At 52.7% G+C, this 16,351-nt stretch overlaps 7 protein-coding genes across 7 annotated transcripts; 4 read left to right on the top strand and 3 right to left on the bottom strand.

The window, feature by feature from the left end:
* The first annotated feature begins 5 nt into the window (after positions 1-5).
* On the top strand, positions 6-813 carry C7974DRAFT_393570 (Endoribonuclease L-PSP/chorismate mutase-like protein). Its single transcript, XM_046141791.1, has 2 exons — positions 6-243; positions 312-813. The coding sequence occupies exons 1-2, from the start codon at positions 157-159 to the stop codon at positions 666-668; spliced, it is 444 nt and encodes a 147-aa protein (XP_045996747.1). The 5' UTR covers positions 6-156; the 3' UTR covers positions 669-813.
* Positions 814-1,057: 244 nt separating this feature from the next.
* On the bottom strand, positions 1,058-2,807 carry C7974DRAFT_453468 (aldehyde dehydrogenase domain-containing protein; the record flags this gene model as incomplete). The annotated part of the gene is made up of 5 exons (XM_046145869.1): positions 1,058-1,200; positions 1,273-2,202; positions 2,256-2,351; positions 2,426-2,622; positions 2,677-2,807. The coding sequence occupies 5 exons, from the start codon at positions 2,805-2,807 to the stop codon at positions 1,058-1,060; spliced, it is 1,497 nt and encodes a 498-aa protein (XP_045996746.1).
* A 506-nt stretch (positions 2,808-3,313) lies between these two features.
* On the bottom strand, positions 3,314-4,885 carry C7974DRAFT_393568 (fungal-specific transcription factor domain-containing protein). Its single transcript, XM_046141790.1, has one exon. The coding sequence runs from the start codon at positions 4,768-4,770 to the stop codon at positions 3,358-3,360; it is 1,413 nt and encodes a 470-aa protein (XP_045996745.1). The 5' UTR covers positions 4,771-4,885; the 3' UTR covers positions 3,314-3,357.
* Positions 4,886-4,954: 69 nt separating this feature from the next.
* On the top strand, positions 4,955-6,644 carry C7974DRAFT_393567 (uncharacterized protein). Its single transcript, XM_046141789.1, has one exon. The coding sequence runs from the start codon at positions 5,252-5,254 to the stop codon at positions 6,569-6,571; it is 1,320 nt and encodes a 439-aa protein (XP_045996744.1). The 5' UTR covers positions 4,955-5,251; the 3' UTR covers positions 6,572-6,644.
* Positions 6,645-7,098: 454 nt separating this feature from the next.
* C7974DRAFT_310591 (choline dehydrogenase) lies at positions 7,099-8,721 on the top strand (the record flags this gene model as incomplete). Its single annotated transcript, XM_046138280.1, has 1 exon — positions 7,099-8,721. The coding sequence occupies one exon, from the start codon at positions 7,099-7,101 to the stop codon at positions 8,719-8,721; it is 1,623 nt and encodes a 540-aa protein (XP_045996743.1).
* A 1,459-nt stretch (positions 8,722-10,180) lies between these two features.
* C7974DRAFT_335283 (serine/threonine kinase 16) lies at positions 10,181-12,390 on the top strand. The gene is made up of 4 exons (XM_046139171.1): positions 10,181-10,649; positions 10,700-11,064; positions 11,113-11,606; positions 11,658-12,390. Exons 1-4 carry the CDS (start codon positions 10,379-10,381, stop codon positions 12,220-12,222), a joined length of 1,695 nt encoding a protein of 564 aa, XP_045996742.1. The 5' UTR covers positions 10,181-10,378; the 3' UTR covers positions 12,223-12,390.
* Positions 12,391-14,697: 2,307 nt separating this feature from the next.
* C7974DRAFT_393564 (FAD dependent oxidoreductase) lies at positions 14,698-16,351 on the bottom strand. Its single transcript, XM_046141788.1, has one exon. It carries the CDS (start codon positions 16,230-16,232, stop codon positions 14,829-14,831), a length of 1,404 nt encoding a protein of 467 aa, XP_045996741.1. The 5' UTR covers positions 16,233-16,351; the 3' UTR covers positions 14,698-14,828.

The following is a 16,351-nucleotide window of genomic DNA, read 5'->3' as shown; positions in this document are numbered from 1 at the left end:
AGAACATGTCCAAAGAAGTAATGTCGTGTGCGACCCGGTATCTTATCACTTCTGTGATATCGCTAGTTCAGACTGTTCCAATCTTTCCAATTTCATCAACCTTCGAACTCTCTGCCTTTTTGAAACATCGCAACCACTGAAAATCCGCCTCTCACAATGTCCTTGAAGCCATCTTTCACCACTTACCCCGGCTATGGCGAAGGCGCCACAGAGCGCATGGGCTACTCTCAAGCTCTACGCCTCGGTAAGTCTTCTCGACATGGTCACATTACCGGTGAACCAAAGACCTCAGCACCTTACAAGAACCCCCAGGCAACATAGTCCGCACGTCCGGGCAATCCGGCTGGTTCCCCAACGGCGAACTACCCAAAGACTCAGCGACGCAAGTCGAACGCGCCTTCGAAAACGTCATGCAAGCGCTGAAGAGCGCGAATCCAAAATGCGAGTGGCGCCATGTCATCAGCTTCAAGTCGTACCACATGTACAAGGAAATGGATGCGCAGTTCCCGACTATGGTTGAGAATATCAAGAGGCGTATGCCGCACCAGCCTGTGTGGATGTGTGTGGGGACGCCGTACATCGGACTTCCCGGGTTGTTGCTGGAGATCGAGGCCGAGGCGTATGTACCGGATGAGGATGGGGAGGGTGAGGGAGCAAGTAAGCTATAGTGTAGATGAATTTACTGGAGACTGGGCCGTATGAATGTTTTATGTTTATCTGTCTTTTGTGATCCAGCATTGCTTGGAACTTGGAACTTGGAAGAGATGAAGTGATGAATAGAGACAGTAATTAATACATGGCACTGACATACCGGCTGGACAACGCTAAGCACTACATCCGTGAGCATGTAGAGGATCGGGACATATTCATTGCACCCATGCATTGTTGCAATTCCTTCAGGTCATCAGATAGTCGATAAGCAACAACGCATGCTGGAGACAGTTCAACGTAACAAATGCTTGCAATTGACTTCAAGACCAGTCATCCTTCAAATCTTTGAATCCATTCAGATCTTATCTAACTCTACGGATTCTCAATACAAGAAGAAAAAGACTGTCTACTCTAAAGTCAGGTACACCGACTTCACGCTGGTATACGACTTGATGCCCGCCTCTCCACACTCTCGTCCGATACCCGACTGCTTGACGCCGCCGAAGGGAACACGGTAGTCGGTATCGTTGCTGCTATTGATCCAAACGGCTGCGAGGCACACGTCAGAACTGTTGCACTCATATATACTTCTCAAAGTGGTCAGAATGGAGGGGGACTTACTGCCGGCTTCCAGCCTCTTAGCCACACGGTGGGCCCTAGAAACGTCTTTTGTGAAGAACGCCGCGCTAAGACCATAGTCTGAGTCGTTTGCCATGGCAACGGCCTCGTCATCTGTGCTGAACGATGCGATAACGACGAACGGACCAAAGATCTCCTCACGGTAGATGCGCATGTCTTTGGACACGTTTGTGAAAATGGTTGGCTCAATGTAGAAGCCTTTGCCGTCTGCGTCCTTCCATGGCTTGCCGCCCAATTCAAGCGTCGCGCCGCCCTGCTTGCCAATCTCGACGTACGACAGAATCCTGTCGAACTGCTGCTTAGTTACCTGCGGGCCCTGGAACGTGTCTTCGGCGAAGGGGTCGCCCAGCTTCGATGTGCTTTGGATCTTCTGCTTGAACATGTCGACGTACGTGTCGTAGATGCTCTCGTGCACCAGGATGCGGCTGTTTGCAGTACAGATTTGGCCCGCGTTGGCCATGATGCCGTAGTGGCCCCACTTCACAGCCGTCTCGAGGTTTGCGTCCTCGAAGATGATAAGCGGCGTTTTGCCGCCTGTCTCGAGGACGACGTTCTTGAGATTTGACGCCGCAGCTTTCATGATCTGCTGACCTGTCGCGGTTGACCCAGTGGAAGCGATCTTGTCCACATCAAGGTGGCTGGCCATAGCGGCACCGGCCTCAGCGCCATACCCGTTGATAATGTTTACAACTCCAGCCGGGAAGCCGGCCTGCTTAAAAAGAGTGGCAAGGTAGAGAATAGACAGCGGTGTCTGCTCTGACGCTTTCATGACAATTGTGCAGCCAGCAGCAAGAGCAGGTGCCAACTTCCACGATGCCATGCCGAGTGGGTAGTTCCAAGGCACAATCTGGGCGCAGACGCCGACAGGTTCGGCAATTGTGTATGCCATCTTACCAGGAGTAGTTTCGATGACTGGGAGACGCATTAAAATATGGCGGCAAGTTGACTGCGCGGTGATTACGTACCATCTCCTGTCACTTTGTCTGCCCAGCCAGCGTAGTATCTGAAGACAGAGATGACCTCGCCAACGTCACCCCCGAACGCAGCCGTGTAAGGCTTGCCTGGAGCGATGTTGTAAGCAATTTGACTCTTCAATCTAGAGGCTGAGAGTCGAAAAGAAAAAGTTGACACATACCGTTATCCCAAGTCTCGATCGTGGCCAGTGTGCGACGATGTTGCTCAACCAGATCTGCCATTTTATGCAGCAGCGCTCCCCTAGTAGTACCGTTTGTGGTGCTCCATTGTCCCTTGAATGCAGCCTTTGCCGCCTTGACCGCAATGTCAACATCTTCGACTCCAGCGGCGTGGACATGCGCTATGTCTTCTTCGTTGCTACCCAAACACGACATGAGCGAGGATCGGTACTTCAGGCTGCACGATACTCACGCAGGGTTTACGGTAGTGATTTTTTTACCGCTGCGAGCAGCGACAAATTCATTGTTGATAAAAAGACCTAGTGGCTGCTCGTATTTGACTCCGTTTGGAGCTGTGAGCTCCTGGAATAGATCGGAAGACATTGGAAAGATAGAGACGAAGAAAAGTAAAGCTGCGAACTCTTTTGTGTGTGAGGAGAGACGGGAAAAGCAGCGTGATCTACTTGCGATGAGGGGCTCTAGAGATGAGGGCCAGAGTAGTTTTCAAAGCCGAGGCATGGTGGGTGCAAAGGCTGTAGGTATAGTGACGCCAGAAACGGGATAGCTTACTTTCCTCTTTCGGAAAGCATGCGACTAGCGTAGGTTTTTGGCTCACCTCGTGCATGACCACGACGGCTCCACATCTGGGTAGTCCATCGCTCGCGTTATGTCCGAAAACGCAAAGCGGCTCATGCTTGTTCATGCATGATGCAATCCAGTTGTGGATCAAGGTACAATAGCCCTGGGAATGGCTGATGACTGGACTACGTTGTGAAGGTCGCACCTGCCTGACTAGGAACTACCAAGCACAGCCGCACAGTCGCTGCGAGATGTAGCACATGTGACTGAAACTTTCTAAGCAAAGGCGGCGATCAATGTCACAGGTAAAGTCTTATACACTCCTTTTACATTTATTTTTTTGCACTGGCGAATGTCAGCCTAGAGTGAAACACCAATTCTTCGATATCATCAAGTCAACCCAAGAAACAACTATCCCAATACTCCGCAGTTCCCACAGCTCTCGAATCATTTGCAGAGCCCACACATTTACGGGGGTTCGATTTGCCGAATACAGTGCCTTAAATCGCCGTGTAACGTCGTCGCGTTCTTGAACGTCTTCGTCCCAGAGTTCAGCACTGGCGGTCAAGAGAGGAATGGGTTGCATTGTCAGATAACAAGAATCGATGGGGATGAGAGAGAGGAGATGGACGGCTTGGAGGGCAAGTTGGTGGATGTGGTCATCGGGGTCGTCCCATTCGCGCAAAAGATAGGGCTGAACGCCACATATTCTGTACAACAGTATAAGACCGTGCAAGCGGTAGGCCTCTTCAAGCCAGGCCAGCTCATTGTCTGGTATGGGATTGGGGCCTTTTGTCTCTAGCAGTTGCTCTTCCAGCAAGCATTCCAGGACAAGGTCCTTCTCCCCCAGCGATATAACGCCTCGACAGTATCTACCTAGAGTGCCCAGCAGATGGTAGAGTTGAACGGAGTAGCCCATCATACAGTGATAGTCGCCCTTCATGGCAGCAATGGCGGAGTAGACGGCGGGCGAGTCCATCGGGGTTTGGACGGCGGGATCGACGCACAGGGAACAGGCCATGTCCCAGTAGATCCAGCAGCTGATGGCGAGCCAGTCGAGGGGTTCGCGTTTCGAGGCATCTCGGGCCAGCAACATGTCGAATATGGCGCGGCCTCCTAGGATATGCTCGCCGCCATACTGAGAAGGATCGGCATCGATCCAGCACGACGAGACACCCAGCAGGAAGACGCCGAGCAGCATGGCGGCTAGTGGGGGATCGGGGGAGCTGAGCTGGCGGGAAAACTCACGCAGGGCATGGCCGCGGTGGACGACGCAGGCGGTCGAGGCCGACTGGCTGAAGTTGCGCTCGTGGGCTGCGCTGATGCTCTGCAGGACCGAGGCCAGCCAAGGGCAGGGTTGCAGAGCGGCGAGCAGTGGATAGCTCAGCGGGTTGGTGTCTGGATTCAGGACCATAATCTGGCTGGTCCTGTCGAGCCACCGTCGTAGCAGGCGTGCGTCAACGTGCGACCCAATCAGTGCCGTGTTGCTGGGCGAGCGCTGCATCGTCAGGCCGGGCAGCTCGAGCTGCCATGTGCTCGCCTTTGGATCCATCAGGCACACGCTGCCCCGACGCTGGCATCGCACGCAGATGGGGAAGCGCTCGTCGCACTTGACGCGGCGCCGCTTGCATTCGCGACAGCCCCCGCGGCTCTTGCGCCTGGTGCGTCCGTGGAGCTGCGACTCGGTCTCCGTGGCCGTCGGCTGGGGCACGTGTGCGAAGCGGGCGGGCTGCGACGAGGAAAAGCGCACTCTGTATGTGGCAGGCATCTTGACGAACGTGGACGCCGTGGACGCCGTGGAGAGGCGCGCAGCATGTCGTGGTCAGGACCGCGGGTGCGCGGGTATGTCGCTGTGGGGCGGTACGCCGCGGACGCTGATGCCGATGCGGGGTATGTAGTGCATGTCAGCCGCCGCCTACGTCGGACTTTGGTCTGTGTACGAAGTGAGTCAGGGCACGCACGGCGCTACCACTACGGCGGCTCAATCTGGGCCCACTTTCCTATTTGAGCCTGTTTGCGAGCCCCATCGGCCTTGTTGGCGTGTGCAGCGACACTTTGTCAGCGCCTGTCCACCATGTTGGCGTCAACGGCAGCCGTACGAAATAGCTGGGCTCGAGGCAGCACAGCTCGGTTGCCGACCAGCTGCGGACATTAGATGCCTCTCCGCCGTCTCGCCCACGTCGACATCTTGGACCGTCACCTTCACCTTCACCTTCACCGTCACCATCGCCGTGCGTTGATCCTCAACCATGTCTGCCATCCTCGAGCCCGTGACCCTGCCCTATGCCCCGTTGTCCGCCCAGAACCGCATCATGAAGGCCGCCATGACGGAGCGCATGGCCTCGTGGGACCCCGCACACCCTGCCCGTCGCGGCGTTCCCTCGTCGGAGCTCATCAACCTCTACCGTCGCTGGGGCGAGGGCCGCTACGGCATGATCCTCACGGGCAACGTCATGGTCGACGTTGCCAACCTCGAGGCCCCCGGTAACCTCGTCATCCCCTTGGACCCGCCCGACCTGCAACATCGCGCAGACGCCTGGTCCAAGCTGGCTCGCGCCGCCAAACAACACGGCAGCCTGATCGTGGGCCAGATCTCGCATCCAGGCAGGCAGGTCGATGCCCGTCTCCAGAAGGACCCCGTCTCGGCCTCGGACGTGCATCTCGACAAGGAAGTCTTTGGCATGACTTTCGCGAAGCCCCACGCTGCCTCACTCGCCGAGATAAACCAGCTGGTTGCTGCCTTCACTAATGCCGCCGTCTTCCTGCACTCGACCGGCTTTGATGCCATTCAGCTTCACGCCGCACACGGCTACCTGCTGGCTCAGTTCCTTTCTCAGTCGACAAATCGCCGCACAGATGCCTACGGGGGCTCACTTCGCAATCGTGCACGCATCATCGCTGACATTGCAACCGCTATTCGCCAGCGCCTCCCCAAAGACGCAAAATTCGCTCTGGGTATCAAGCTGAATTCAGTCGAGTTCCAGGCGGATGGCTTCTCGCTTGACGAGTGTATCCAACTCTGCTCCATGCTTGACACGGAACTGAAGTTCGACTTCATCGAGCTCTCTGGAGGCACCTACGAGTCGTTAGCATTCGAGCACAAGAGGGAATCCACCAAGCAACGGGAGGCCTTCTTTCTCGAGTTTGCCGATCAAATCGTGCCTCGCCTTCACAACACCAAAGTCTACGTCACCGGCGGCTTCAAGACTGTCCCCGGCATCGAGGATGCACTCCGGACCATTGATGGCGTGGGCATAGCGAGAGCGACGTGCGCGCGGCCTTTTCTCCCGCGCGAACTGGCCCAGGGCAAGCTCTCAGGCGCGCTTTGGGACTCTGTGGCTGCATACGACTATGGAACCTCCGAGGCAGTCGCAGGCACGCAGATGCTGCAGATTGCTCGCGATCAATCCCCCATGGACATGTCAAACGCGGATCATGTGGCAGCGTTTGAGCAGAGCATGGCAAAGTGGGAACGCGAAATGGAAGAGGACACGGCCATGGCTTTGACAGGTTACATCAATGTAGAAGGTATCCCTCTGCAGCCTATAGAGGCTTGTGCCAATTTGTAGCGGATTTATAGATGCCTCCCCAAGGAACATCGCTTGCCTTGCACCCATCTCTGACAATTAATGAGACTTGTCTTCTGTGCTGGTGATACCTCCCGTTGTCTTTGCCGACTCGTGGCGTTTGATAAGGCTAGACGTGTAGCTGTTGATCACTAGTGTCATTTTAATCTAGTATCATACGAGTACCCAATAAGCTGTCCAGATTACGTAGCCGTATAAGGATCAGCTGTAGGTGTCTTGGTGTCCGCAGATTGCAAGTCTACAAGCGCCACTCTAGCCGCCACCGACCTGCCTTCCCAATCCGACCTCGATCCCACCGATATCGCCTGTGGACCTAGTCTGCATGTCATCATGTACTTGCTACTAGCTGCATTCCTCCGCATTGATGCCGAATATGACAAGTGCTCCAATGTCATGCTATCATATACCTTCGTAGTACGTCGCCAAGACTAAGGCACGCTCTTATAATTAGAACGACTTTATATCTACTATGTGTCTTCGGTTTCGGCTTTGCAACTAGCACCTCAACCATGGCTACCATCACTCATTTGTCCCAAGACAAGCTCACCTATGACTACATAATCGTGGGCGGGGGCACCGCGGGGTGTGTTGTCGCGAGCCGGCTGGCCGAATACCTCCCAGACAAACAGATTCTCATCATCGAAGGAGGACCCAGCGATCACGGCGACCTCCGTATCCTGGATCTTTCCAAGATAGTGGAGCTCTGGGGCGGCGAGTTTGACTACAACTACACCTCGGTTGAGCAACCCTTTGGAAACAGCAGTATTCTACATTCCCGTGCCAAAGTCCTTGGCGGCTGCTCCAGCCACAATGGCGGCATCTCTTTCTACCCCTTTGAGTACGACACGCAAAGATGGGAAAGAATGGGCGCAAAAGGGTGGACCTTTGCTCAAATGATTCGCCTGATACGGAAGGCGCGCGTTACTGTCAACAAGGTGATGCTGCAGTACCAAAGCCCAGTTGAGGTGGCCTTGATAGATGCCTGCGTGAAAGCCTTCAACATCCCACGTGTGGAGAGTTTCAACGACGACATCATCAAGCGAGGCCACACGGGAGAATCGGCCGGTTTTATTGAGATCACGTACGATCCGGAAACTGGTTATCGAAGTAGCGCAAGCACTGCCTACATCCATCCAATCCTCGACGGGAAAGAGCCTCGATCCAACCTCACCATTCTCACTGACGCCTGGGTCCACCATATCAACGTGTACGACGACGTTGCAAGATCAGTCGATGTCCGATTAAAATCTGGTCAAGAAATCACAGTTTGCGCACGCAAGGAGATTGTGCTTTCTGCAGGCTCTTTCGATACCCCCCGACTGCTGATGCTATCCGGCATCGGCTCCGCGGAACAGTTGAAGTCTGTTGGTCTCACTGTCGTAAAAGACGTCCCTGGGGTGGGTGAAAACCTGATGGACCACCCAGAGACAATCGTCATGTGGGAGATGAAAGACGAACTCCCACCCCAATGCATCAATCACTCCGAAGCATCCATGTTCCTCCGTCGCGAGCCTTACAACGCACACGGAGACGACGGCGACGTCCCAGACGCCCTCTTCCACATGTTCAGCATCCCTTTCGACACCAACATCTCGCGCATGGGCTATCAGGCCCCAAAAAACGCCTACTGCATGATCCCTAACATTCCACGGCCTCGCTCACGCGGCCGTATAACCCTCAAATCCGCCAACCCAGACGACAAGCCCAACATCGACTTCTGCTACCTTAGCGACACAGACGGCTACGACCAACAGACCCTCATTTACACGATCCGCGCATCCCGCAAACTCGCAGCCCGATCCCCCTTCAAGGAACTCATCAAGGCTGAAATCGCCCCGGGCCCACACCTCCAGACCGATGCCGAACTCGCAGAGTACAACCGCTTGGCACACAACACCGTGTACCACCCCTGCGGTACCGCTAAGATGGGAGACGTCGAGAATGATCCCTTGGCTGTTGTCGACCCGGCTCTGCGTGTCAGGGGTATCAAGGGTCTGAGGGTCGCTGACGCGTCGGTGTTTCCGGTCATTACGTCCATTAATCCCATGCTGACTGTTTTGGCTATCGGGGAACGTGCTGCTGAGTTGATCGCTGAGGACGTAATGTCTTTTGTTGGCGTACATAAGCTGTGAGTTAGGGGAACAGCAATTATGCATCGGATTCTGGTGCATTACATACATTTAGGTCAACAATTTCATTGTGGTTGCAGTAAATATTGTCCTCGTCATCGTTCTTCCTGTTTTGATTTCTAGATTTTCTATAACACATTGTATTGTGTATTCAAATCATCACTCATAAAGCAAACGAATCAGTAAAGAATGCGGGGTTTTTCTAAATCTTTTTATCATCTATCAAGACGACAGTGAAAACGCCGTAACCAAATAACAACTAAGATGAAGGAGAGCGCATCGTCAGCCTGGACAAGTTTGTACTGGTCAAGCACACGCTCCGGCCCTGCGAACCTGGCCTCAGCCCATGATCAAGCCCCATTCTTTTTGGGAAACAAGTTCGCAAGATGCTTCCAAAGCTCTTTGATCATATCAATGGTAATCAAATTGGACGCTGGTCGATTGGGAGAGTAGATCAGCACAGACGGTTCGATTGCAGTGACACGCTAGTTAATGTGTCGGCTGTCAATCTAGCAGAAGCTGTGAGTAAAGTCATGGCCAATTGATTGGTATAGTCACTGTAGAATAGTATACTCTAAACGCTTCTTATGATACCAAGCCACGCACCGCCATTTGGCACGAGGGCTGGTTTGGCAGAAAAGGAGGCTCTTACGTCGGACGTACCCACTCGATCTCTAGTTCGACATGTCTAACAGAGGTCGATCAGGCAGTGTAGTGTGTATTCATTAGTGACAGTGGTTGTTCCTTTCAGCCTACAGATTGATTTCCACAACAACAGTTGCTCGCTCTTCCGGCGTCGTGTCGAGAACGGGATGCCCAGGCCGGTCATCGATAATTAGTACAAACTATACATATGCGACCAACGCTGAGAGGCTGCTCAGCAGAATCAAGGAGAAAGAAACCTGCAGCGTCCTAAAATGCAGATGGTGGAGCGCATAGCGTGTGGAATCGTCATCAGCATCAATGAGACTGCTGGTCATCACGTCGATGATGAGACTAGCACCTGTGACGCCATGTTTGCCAGAGTCGGTCCGATGCCGGCCGTTACAAGCGTCCAGCACAGCAGGTCTATCAGGTAGACGGCTGAAAACCGGAGAGGCGGTCGGAGCGGCAGCGAGTATAGCCCGTTGCGAAGCTGGGTGAATTCACGGCCCGGGTGCGCTAGGTATCCCTCTTCCAACGAGAGTGAATGCATAGCCTGGCTGCTCCAGGCGTTGCCCAGAAGCGTGGAAACGTGCTGATAGGCGCTGCACGTGCTAGATGCGTTGCTAGCGGCTCGGGTGAATTCTCGTTGAGGCAAGAACCTACTGCTGTTTAAGACCGCATGTGGGGCTTCGCTTATCTAGAACGTAGCTGCGCTATCGCCTTCGCTGCGAGGCCGAAAAGGGTAGCTATTCTATCAATCTCATCGGCTCTAGCGCTGTCCTTTTGGCGCCACGTTATCTTGGCAGGGTGCTTCTTTGCCCAATCAACCTATCTGGTATCTACAGTTACATGAGAACCGCAGCTCTCGAGGCTACTGTAAACGCGGGGTAGAAGCACTGATAGGTGACCTAAAGATTATCTGTTCTCGTATTTGAAGCACGCGATCCTCACAATTAGAGATCACATAGTATGAGAATCAGAATCATACACCCTGTTCGATTAATCAATTCTCGAGATGTCCGATCAACAAGCAATTCCTGGCACCGTCCACTTGGTGGACATAGACGGTAGCTTCCAGGCCAAACACGCCGGAGGAAATCTTCGTGATATCGTGCTTGTGCCGGCCCCAAGCAACGACCCCGATGATCCTCTCAATTGGTCAAAGGGAAGAAAGTTACTATCCGTTGTGTGCATGTCCATGTACATGATCGCAACAGGGATCGCTAGCTCGCTGATGTATTCCATCATCGTACCGGTGTCCAAGGATACTGGCTTGTCTATCGCTGGTATGGTTCTATGCTTCTCTTATCAATAGCAAAGCTTACTTAGTTTGTAGCTCTCAACGAAGGTACAGGGTACAATTACTTGGCCTTTGGCTGGGGTTGTCTTCTCTGGCAACCCGCAGCACTGCAATTCGGTAAACGACCTATCTACCTGATTTCACTCCTCATGTCCATCGGAATTACTGTTGCAGTTCCGTATGCGCGCACCCAAGGAACGTGGATTGCCCTGAAGATTCTTGGTGGGCTCGTTGGTGCCCCTTTGGAATGCCTCGGCGAGATCAGTATTGCGGATGTATTCTTCTCACATGAGCGTGGAACCTACCTCGCGGCCTATTCGTTCACCCTATACACCGCTGGTTTCATAGCTCCCATCCTTGCAGGCTACATCACAGAGGGTATGGGTTGGCGCTGGGTTCAGGTAAGTCTGGCACATACTCTAGGAGATATCAGCTAATCTTTGACACAGAACTGGGGCGCTATCTGGCTCGGCATCGCCTTTGTCTTCTGCTTCTTTTTCATGGAAGAGACAAATTACGTACGAGCATCGGTCCTTGCTAGCGAGACGCAGAATGTTATCAACGGCATACCAACTGGCCCTGCAGGCGACGAGAATGTTTCTCATATCTCAACATCCGGCGAGAAGATCTTTAGCCAGAAAGTCGACGCGGACAGGCAAAACCTTGATTCTCGTAACTTGGATGTTACAAAGCAACCTTCGAATAGCCAAGAATTTCCAACCGCAGGTTACCGCCCAAGAACATACCTCCAGAAATTGAAAATGTTTGACAAGGCCCGACCGATTACACACTTCTGGTCTACGGTACTACGACCTCTTCGACTCATGAGATATCCAGTGATCCTTTACTGCGCCTTCAGTTATGGTGGCTCTCTCATCTGGTACAGTGTGCTCAACGCCACTTCCTCGCTGATTCTCAGTGCACCTCCTTACAACTTCAGCCCGTAAGTAATGAAGGCCTTAATTGAGAAATCTCAGCAACTAATATGATTCAGAGGATCCGTAGGTCTAGCCTACATTGCTTGCATTGTTGGAGTTCTCATCGGTAGCCTTCTCGCTGGTTCGTTTGGCGACTGGATTGTGATCAAGATCGCACGCCGCAACAAGGGAATCTGGGAATCGGAGTACAGGCAGTGGCTGAACCTAATCCTTGCCTTGATTCTTCCATTCTCCCTTATACTCTGGGGTGTTGGAGCTGCGAATCACATCCATTGGTTTGGCCTAGTCTTCGCCATGGGTCTTACCGGCCTTGTGGTTGCGCTTGGAGCCCATCTCTCTCTATCGTACTGCATCGACACTTACAAAGACTTCGGAGCTGATGCTGTTGTCAGCGTTATGTGCATCAGAAACACAATGGGCTTCGCCATCTCGTACGCTGTAACCCCTTGGGTAACCAATATGGGATTACAAAACGCGTTTCTGGTAGCAGCATTCGCTGGTCTCGCCCAGGTGCTTACCTTCCTCGTCTTTATTAAGTGGGGCAAAGCAATCCGATCCTCCTCCGCCGCGCAGTACCGGGCTGAGATTGAGAGGGCCGAACGTTTGGGCATCGCTCATTGAGGTTGAAAACGCGAGGCTCTTCTACGCGGTTGTTTACTTGGAGCTTCAGAGACCAACATTGACATCTCGATAGGTCTATTTTTTAGATATATATTATAGTGATTCTCAGGCAAGACGTGCTAGTGGGGACAAGATGTCCAAAGAGACGGTACAACGTTATCTCTTAGCCAGGAAATCTGCTACACTTTGTCAATCGGTCCCGTCGGTCGACATGATGAAATTCGCTTCAAACAGACGGTGTGAAAATATCCCCCCCGGCTCGCGCCGACGCCGTAGCAGCAGTGATGCCGAAACGATGAAGGATCATATCCGTTCGCATCCGCGTGATCTGGAGTTGTCCCGGAGCCGCTCCAGGGCCTTGGGAGCAGGAGGATTCCTTGATCCAAGCGTCAACCGATACTTTGGATGCGACAGTGGTGACGAGGATGAAGACGGAGTCGATCCATGCTCAGGCCTAGGTAACCAGTGCAAGAACCCAGCCGCTGGGCTGCCCACAAGTAACGGCGGAAACCCGAAGCTGCTGGATCCCCCACCGCCCAAGAGAAGGCGGCGTGATCACGCGTACCCCAATCGTCACTCAACCTCCTAGCCTCCCTACCGACTTTATCGACTGTCGGTACCAAAACGAAGATCCTGGCCAAGGCATCAATTCTGCTTATTGCGTATGCTCCGGATCGACATTCTCCCAGTCGATAGCGACGTAGGTGACTCCTGAAAACAGCTGTGCATACACGGCTAGACCCACGCAAACAATCCCGGGACCCAGCGGGCTACCCAAGACGACCGACGCGGGAGCATGTAAGGTGTGCTCCGTAGTGGGTCATAACAATAGGGAATGCGACGACCTGCCGAACTGCACGCCGACAGCGACGGCCACGGCGGCGACGCCCAAGCGCTGCATCACGGCTCACAACTACGTTCATGTCGGACAATATTTTACGGGAACCAGCCTTTCCGTTCAGGTGTGGGATAACGGCAAGAATGTCTGCGACGTTGGGAGCGTAAAGGAACTTGCCTCGGACACAACGAACTGGGACTATGACTGCGAGGACGGGGCTAAAGTGCACGTCACGGACAACGGTCGCGTTGTCGAGTACACAGCAGGTGACGGGTATTTTTTGGCTATTGAACGCACCGATACGAGACCCGACAAGGAAGACTGCGGCTCCTTCACCGGGCCCTCCGGCGCTGAACATACCCTTTGGTGTACCATCTGGGACTACGCGTTCGCCAATGGAGATTTATGTGAACACGGGTACACTATCATAGAAACTTGTGGAGACAGGCACTGTAACTTTGATGGGACGTGGTAGGGCTAGGGCTATATATTTTAGATTGTTGGACTCCTGTTAGGAATCCGTGCCAAGCCAGTACGTGCACCCAAGGCGAGAAACATGAATTCAGGCCCTGAATATAACTGTAGATTCACGGCATATCCTTGGTCGATTTCCAATAGATTCTAGATATTAGCATATTGATTAAAACACCTTATCTTTACCGGCTGCGGAGAGGTACCGGGAGGTTGTGAGCTTGTATCTAAAGGGCGATGCTCTTTCCACATCTGTTTTTGATGCTTTAATCGAACATATGAAAGGCCTGGATGCAAACTGTGTAGGCAGCTCGTTTGAGAGCTCAACCCTACTCATTGCTGGTTGTTTTTACCACCTTGCATATCAGCTTGGGCGATGACTGTACGCTGGATGTTAGCTACACTTACTCGTGTTCAGGTGCACAGGAACACAGAGTGCACATGCGTTTGTCCGCACCGCGCAAGGGAATACTCACCCTCACGACACCTACAAGACCCATGACACTTGCAACAGCCGCCAACTCGGTGTAAACCACACCACGACACCCGCGGATGGTCATCGGCCTGTCAATTGAATTTTATAGCTCTCAAAATTATCTAAATTGATGTTATGTGCCTATTAGCAGAGCTAACATTACCTCGTGTTGCGGCTTACGGCTATAGCTTCAACTACTCTCACAACCCTGTCAAGGTGTTTTATAACGTAAGGTGAGACCAGAAGTCTAGAGCTACATCCGTGTTGGCTGTGACAGTTATTACTTTGCCTGGCGCAGGCGCATCATCTCAGGAGCTTAGTTCAGTAAGAAAGGTGTGTCTCAGGCCGTTGCAATGTATCTAAACTTGTTATTGAAGACTATCTGCTAAGTAGGGATCAACTCCAGCCCACAACTTTCTCAGCGCATCTGCATCTACGATAAGAGGCACTCCGTCCTCTGTAGAAGATTACATCTGCACAAGCCTTAGCTTATCGCTATGCCCTATAAAATCAAGGCCCTTCACTAGCTGACACTTTGGCCCCTTACAGACTCTCCCTGATTTGGGCCACTTGTCCCCTGATCGTCCCCCGTACACCATTGACTGTTATCTAGTGAGTGGCCAGAATTAGATCTGACAACAGATCTTTCAAATTTCCATAAGAAGAGCTTCAAAGCAAACGACTGAACTCTGGACTATGAACATGTATTTGTAAAGATGTCTGTCTAGGAAAACAAAGATCTTGAAAATCGAGTCATGGGTGTTCGCCTCTTTTGAAGCTGACTCCACCATCTCTTATAAGCCTCACCATTAGCCTTTTCCTTTACAGACGCCCTAGCCTCTCTGCAGAACAATGGAATCCCTCCAGCAGACCCTCTTCTTCCCATACATCTTCAAAGTCCGTCTTCTGCACCACCATCTTGCCTATGGCTCGCGCGCATAGTGCAATGATTCCCATGCCCCCACCATTGAAGCCGGCAAGCACCCACACGCTGTCCTTTCCCGGTACTTTTCCCACCAAGGGCTGGCCATCGCCTGTTCGTCCCATGATACCTGTCCAGTTGTAGTCATTTTCACTCCCGCTGCTTCTCCAACCTAAAAATCTGTCCTGCATATATCTCCTCCAATACCGCATGACGTGTCCCGGGAACAAATGGGCATCGTCCCAGTTGTCCTTCCAGGAAGCTTCATCTTGAATGAACAGCCACCCTCCGCCTCCAACGACAATTCCCCCATCTGGTCGCGGATTGAGGTAGTCTACGCCTTTGTCCCGGCCAAAGTTGATGTTGTACGTGTTGTCGAGATGCGGATGGACGGGCTGTGCTGGACGGTGGTGACTCGCCATACCACGAACCGGGACTATTTTATCCTTGAATGAAGGTAGAAGCCCAGCTGTATATGCATTTGTTGCTAGAACAACTTTTTGGGCTACGGTAGTGCCCCGGGTTGTGGCCAGGAGATTGTTAGATGCAGAAGCAGAACTAGTGAGTGAGGTGATAGGCGTGTTCATTTGCACATTCAGACGTGTTGGCCAGCGCGACACCATGCGTTCGAGGAGCTGCGTGACGAACTTATAGGGCCAAAAGGAGGCGATTGGAACGCTGAAAGCGCCTTTCGCGCCGATGATGCTCGTAACTTGCTCGGCTCGTTTTGCCCCTATCCAGCTGACGTTCCTAGTCCATGCTTCCCCGTTCTCACGCGCAGCTTCGTAACGGGAGTTGAGTTCTCGAGCTTCTTGGGCATCTGTGAAGACGTCGAAGCTGTAACGAAGCTCAAACTCGCAATCCAGATCCTCCGCTTCGACGATGCTCTTCAGTTCGTCCCTCACTTTCAAGACGTAATCTTGGAACTGCGTCCTTCGTTTCCCTCTATCGCTGTCAGAATCAGGCAGATTCAGAAGTGTTTTGACCTGCACTTTGCAATGTCCGCCATTCCTACCCGTAGCGCCTGAGCACAATTGTCTTGCGTCCAGCAATGTGACCTTTGCCCCCTCGATGTTTCTTGAATCATTGCTGCCACTATGACCGCCAATCACATCCTGTCCTGGCGGCTCCGTGTTCTTCAAGATGTGGTAGGCGGACAGCACACCAGCAAGCCCTGCTCCCACAACAGCTACATCGCATCTTTCAGGCAATCTTGGTGAGGATTGTAGATCCGAGTACCTGTGAGGTTCGCTGAGCCAATAGCTTGTTACCGGATTTGGTACTGGAAGGATTTGCCGGGTCATGTTGACAGCTGAGATTACACACGTGAGCTCCCTAGGTAAGAGATTGTTCTGAAGTAGAGAAGGCCTAAGCAGTCATGTTGAATGGCCTCTGGCATTTGAATAGGCCCTAGATATGAGTG

This window comes from Boeremia exigua (genome assembly GCF_020726555.1).
Source record: "Boeremia exigua strain MPI-SDFR-AT-0100 chromosome Unknown C7974scaffold_6, whole genome shotgun sequence".
NCBI lineage: Eukaryota > Fungi > Ascomycota > Dothideomycetes > Pleosporales > Didymellaceae > Boeremia > Boeremia exigua.
The sequence above is the reverse complement of the archived record's forward strand: the minus strand, read 5'-3'. Positions and strand labels throughout refer to the sequence as shown.

Excerpts from the sequence above, each read along its gene's own strand:
- C7974DRAFT_393570 (XM_046141791.1), top strand. The coding sequence starts at position 157 with ATGTCCTTGAAGCCATCTTTCACCACTTACCCCGGCTATGGCGAAGGC. Across the intron at positions 244-311 it reads ACTCTCAAGCTCTACGCCTC|GGCAACATAGTCCGCACGTC; the intron begins GGTAAGTCTTCT and ends CAAGAACCCCCA.
- C7974DRAFT_393568 (XM_046141790.1), bottom strand. The coding sequence starts at position 4,770 with ATGCCTGCCACATACAGAGTGCGCTTTTCCTCGTCGCAGCCCGCCCGC.
- C7974DRAFT_393567 (XM_046141789.1), top strand. The coding sequence starts at position 5,252 with ATGTCTGCCATCCTCGAGCCCGTGACCCTGCCCTATGCCCCGTTGTCC.
- C7974DRAFT_335283 (XM_046139171.1), top strand. The coding sequence starts at position 10,379 with ATGTCCGATCAACAAGCAATTCCTGGCACCGTCCACTTGGTGGACATA. Across the intron at positions 11,065-11,112 it reads TGGGTTGGCGCTGGGTTCAG|AACTGGGGCGCTATCTGGCT; the intron begins GTAAGTCTGGCA and ends TCTTTGACACAG. Across the intron at positions 11,607-11,657 it reads CCTCCTTACAACTTCAGCCC|AGGATCCGTAGGTCTAGCCT; the intron begins GTAAGTAATGAA and ends AATATGATTCAG.
- C7974DRAFT_393564 (XM_046141788.1), bottom strand. The coding sequence starts at position 16,232 with ATGACCCGGCAAATCCTTCCAGTACCAAATCCGGTAACAAGCTATTGG.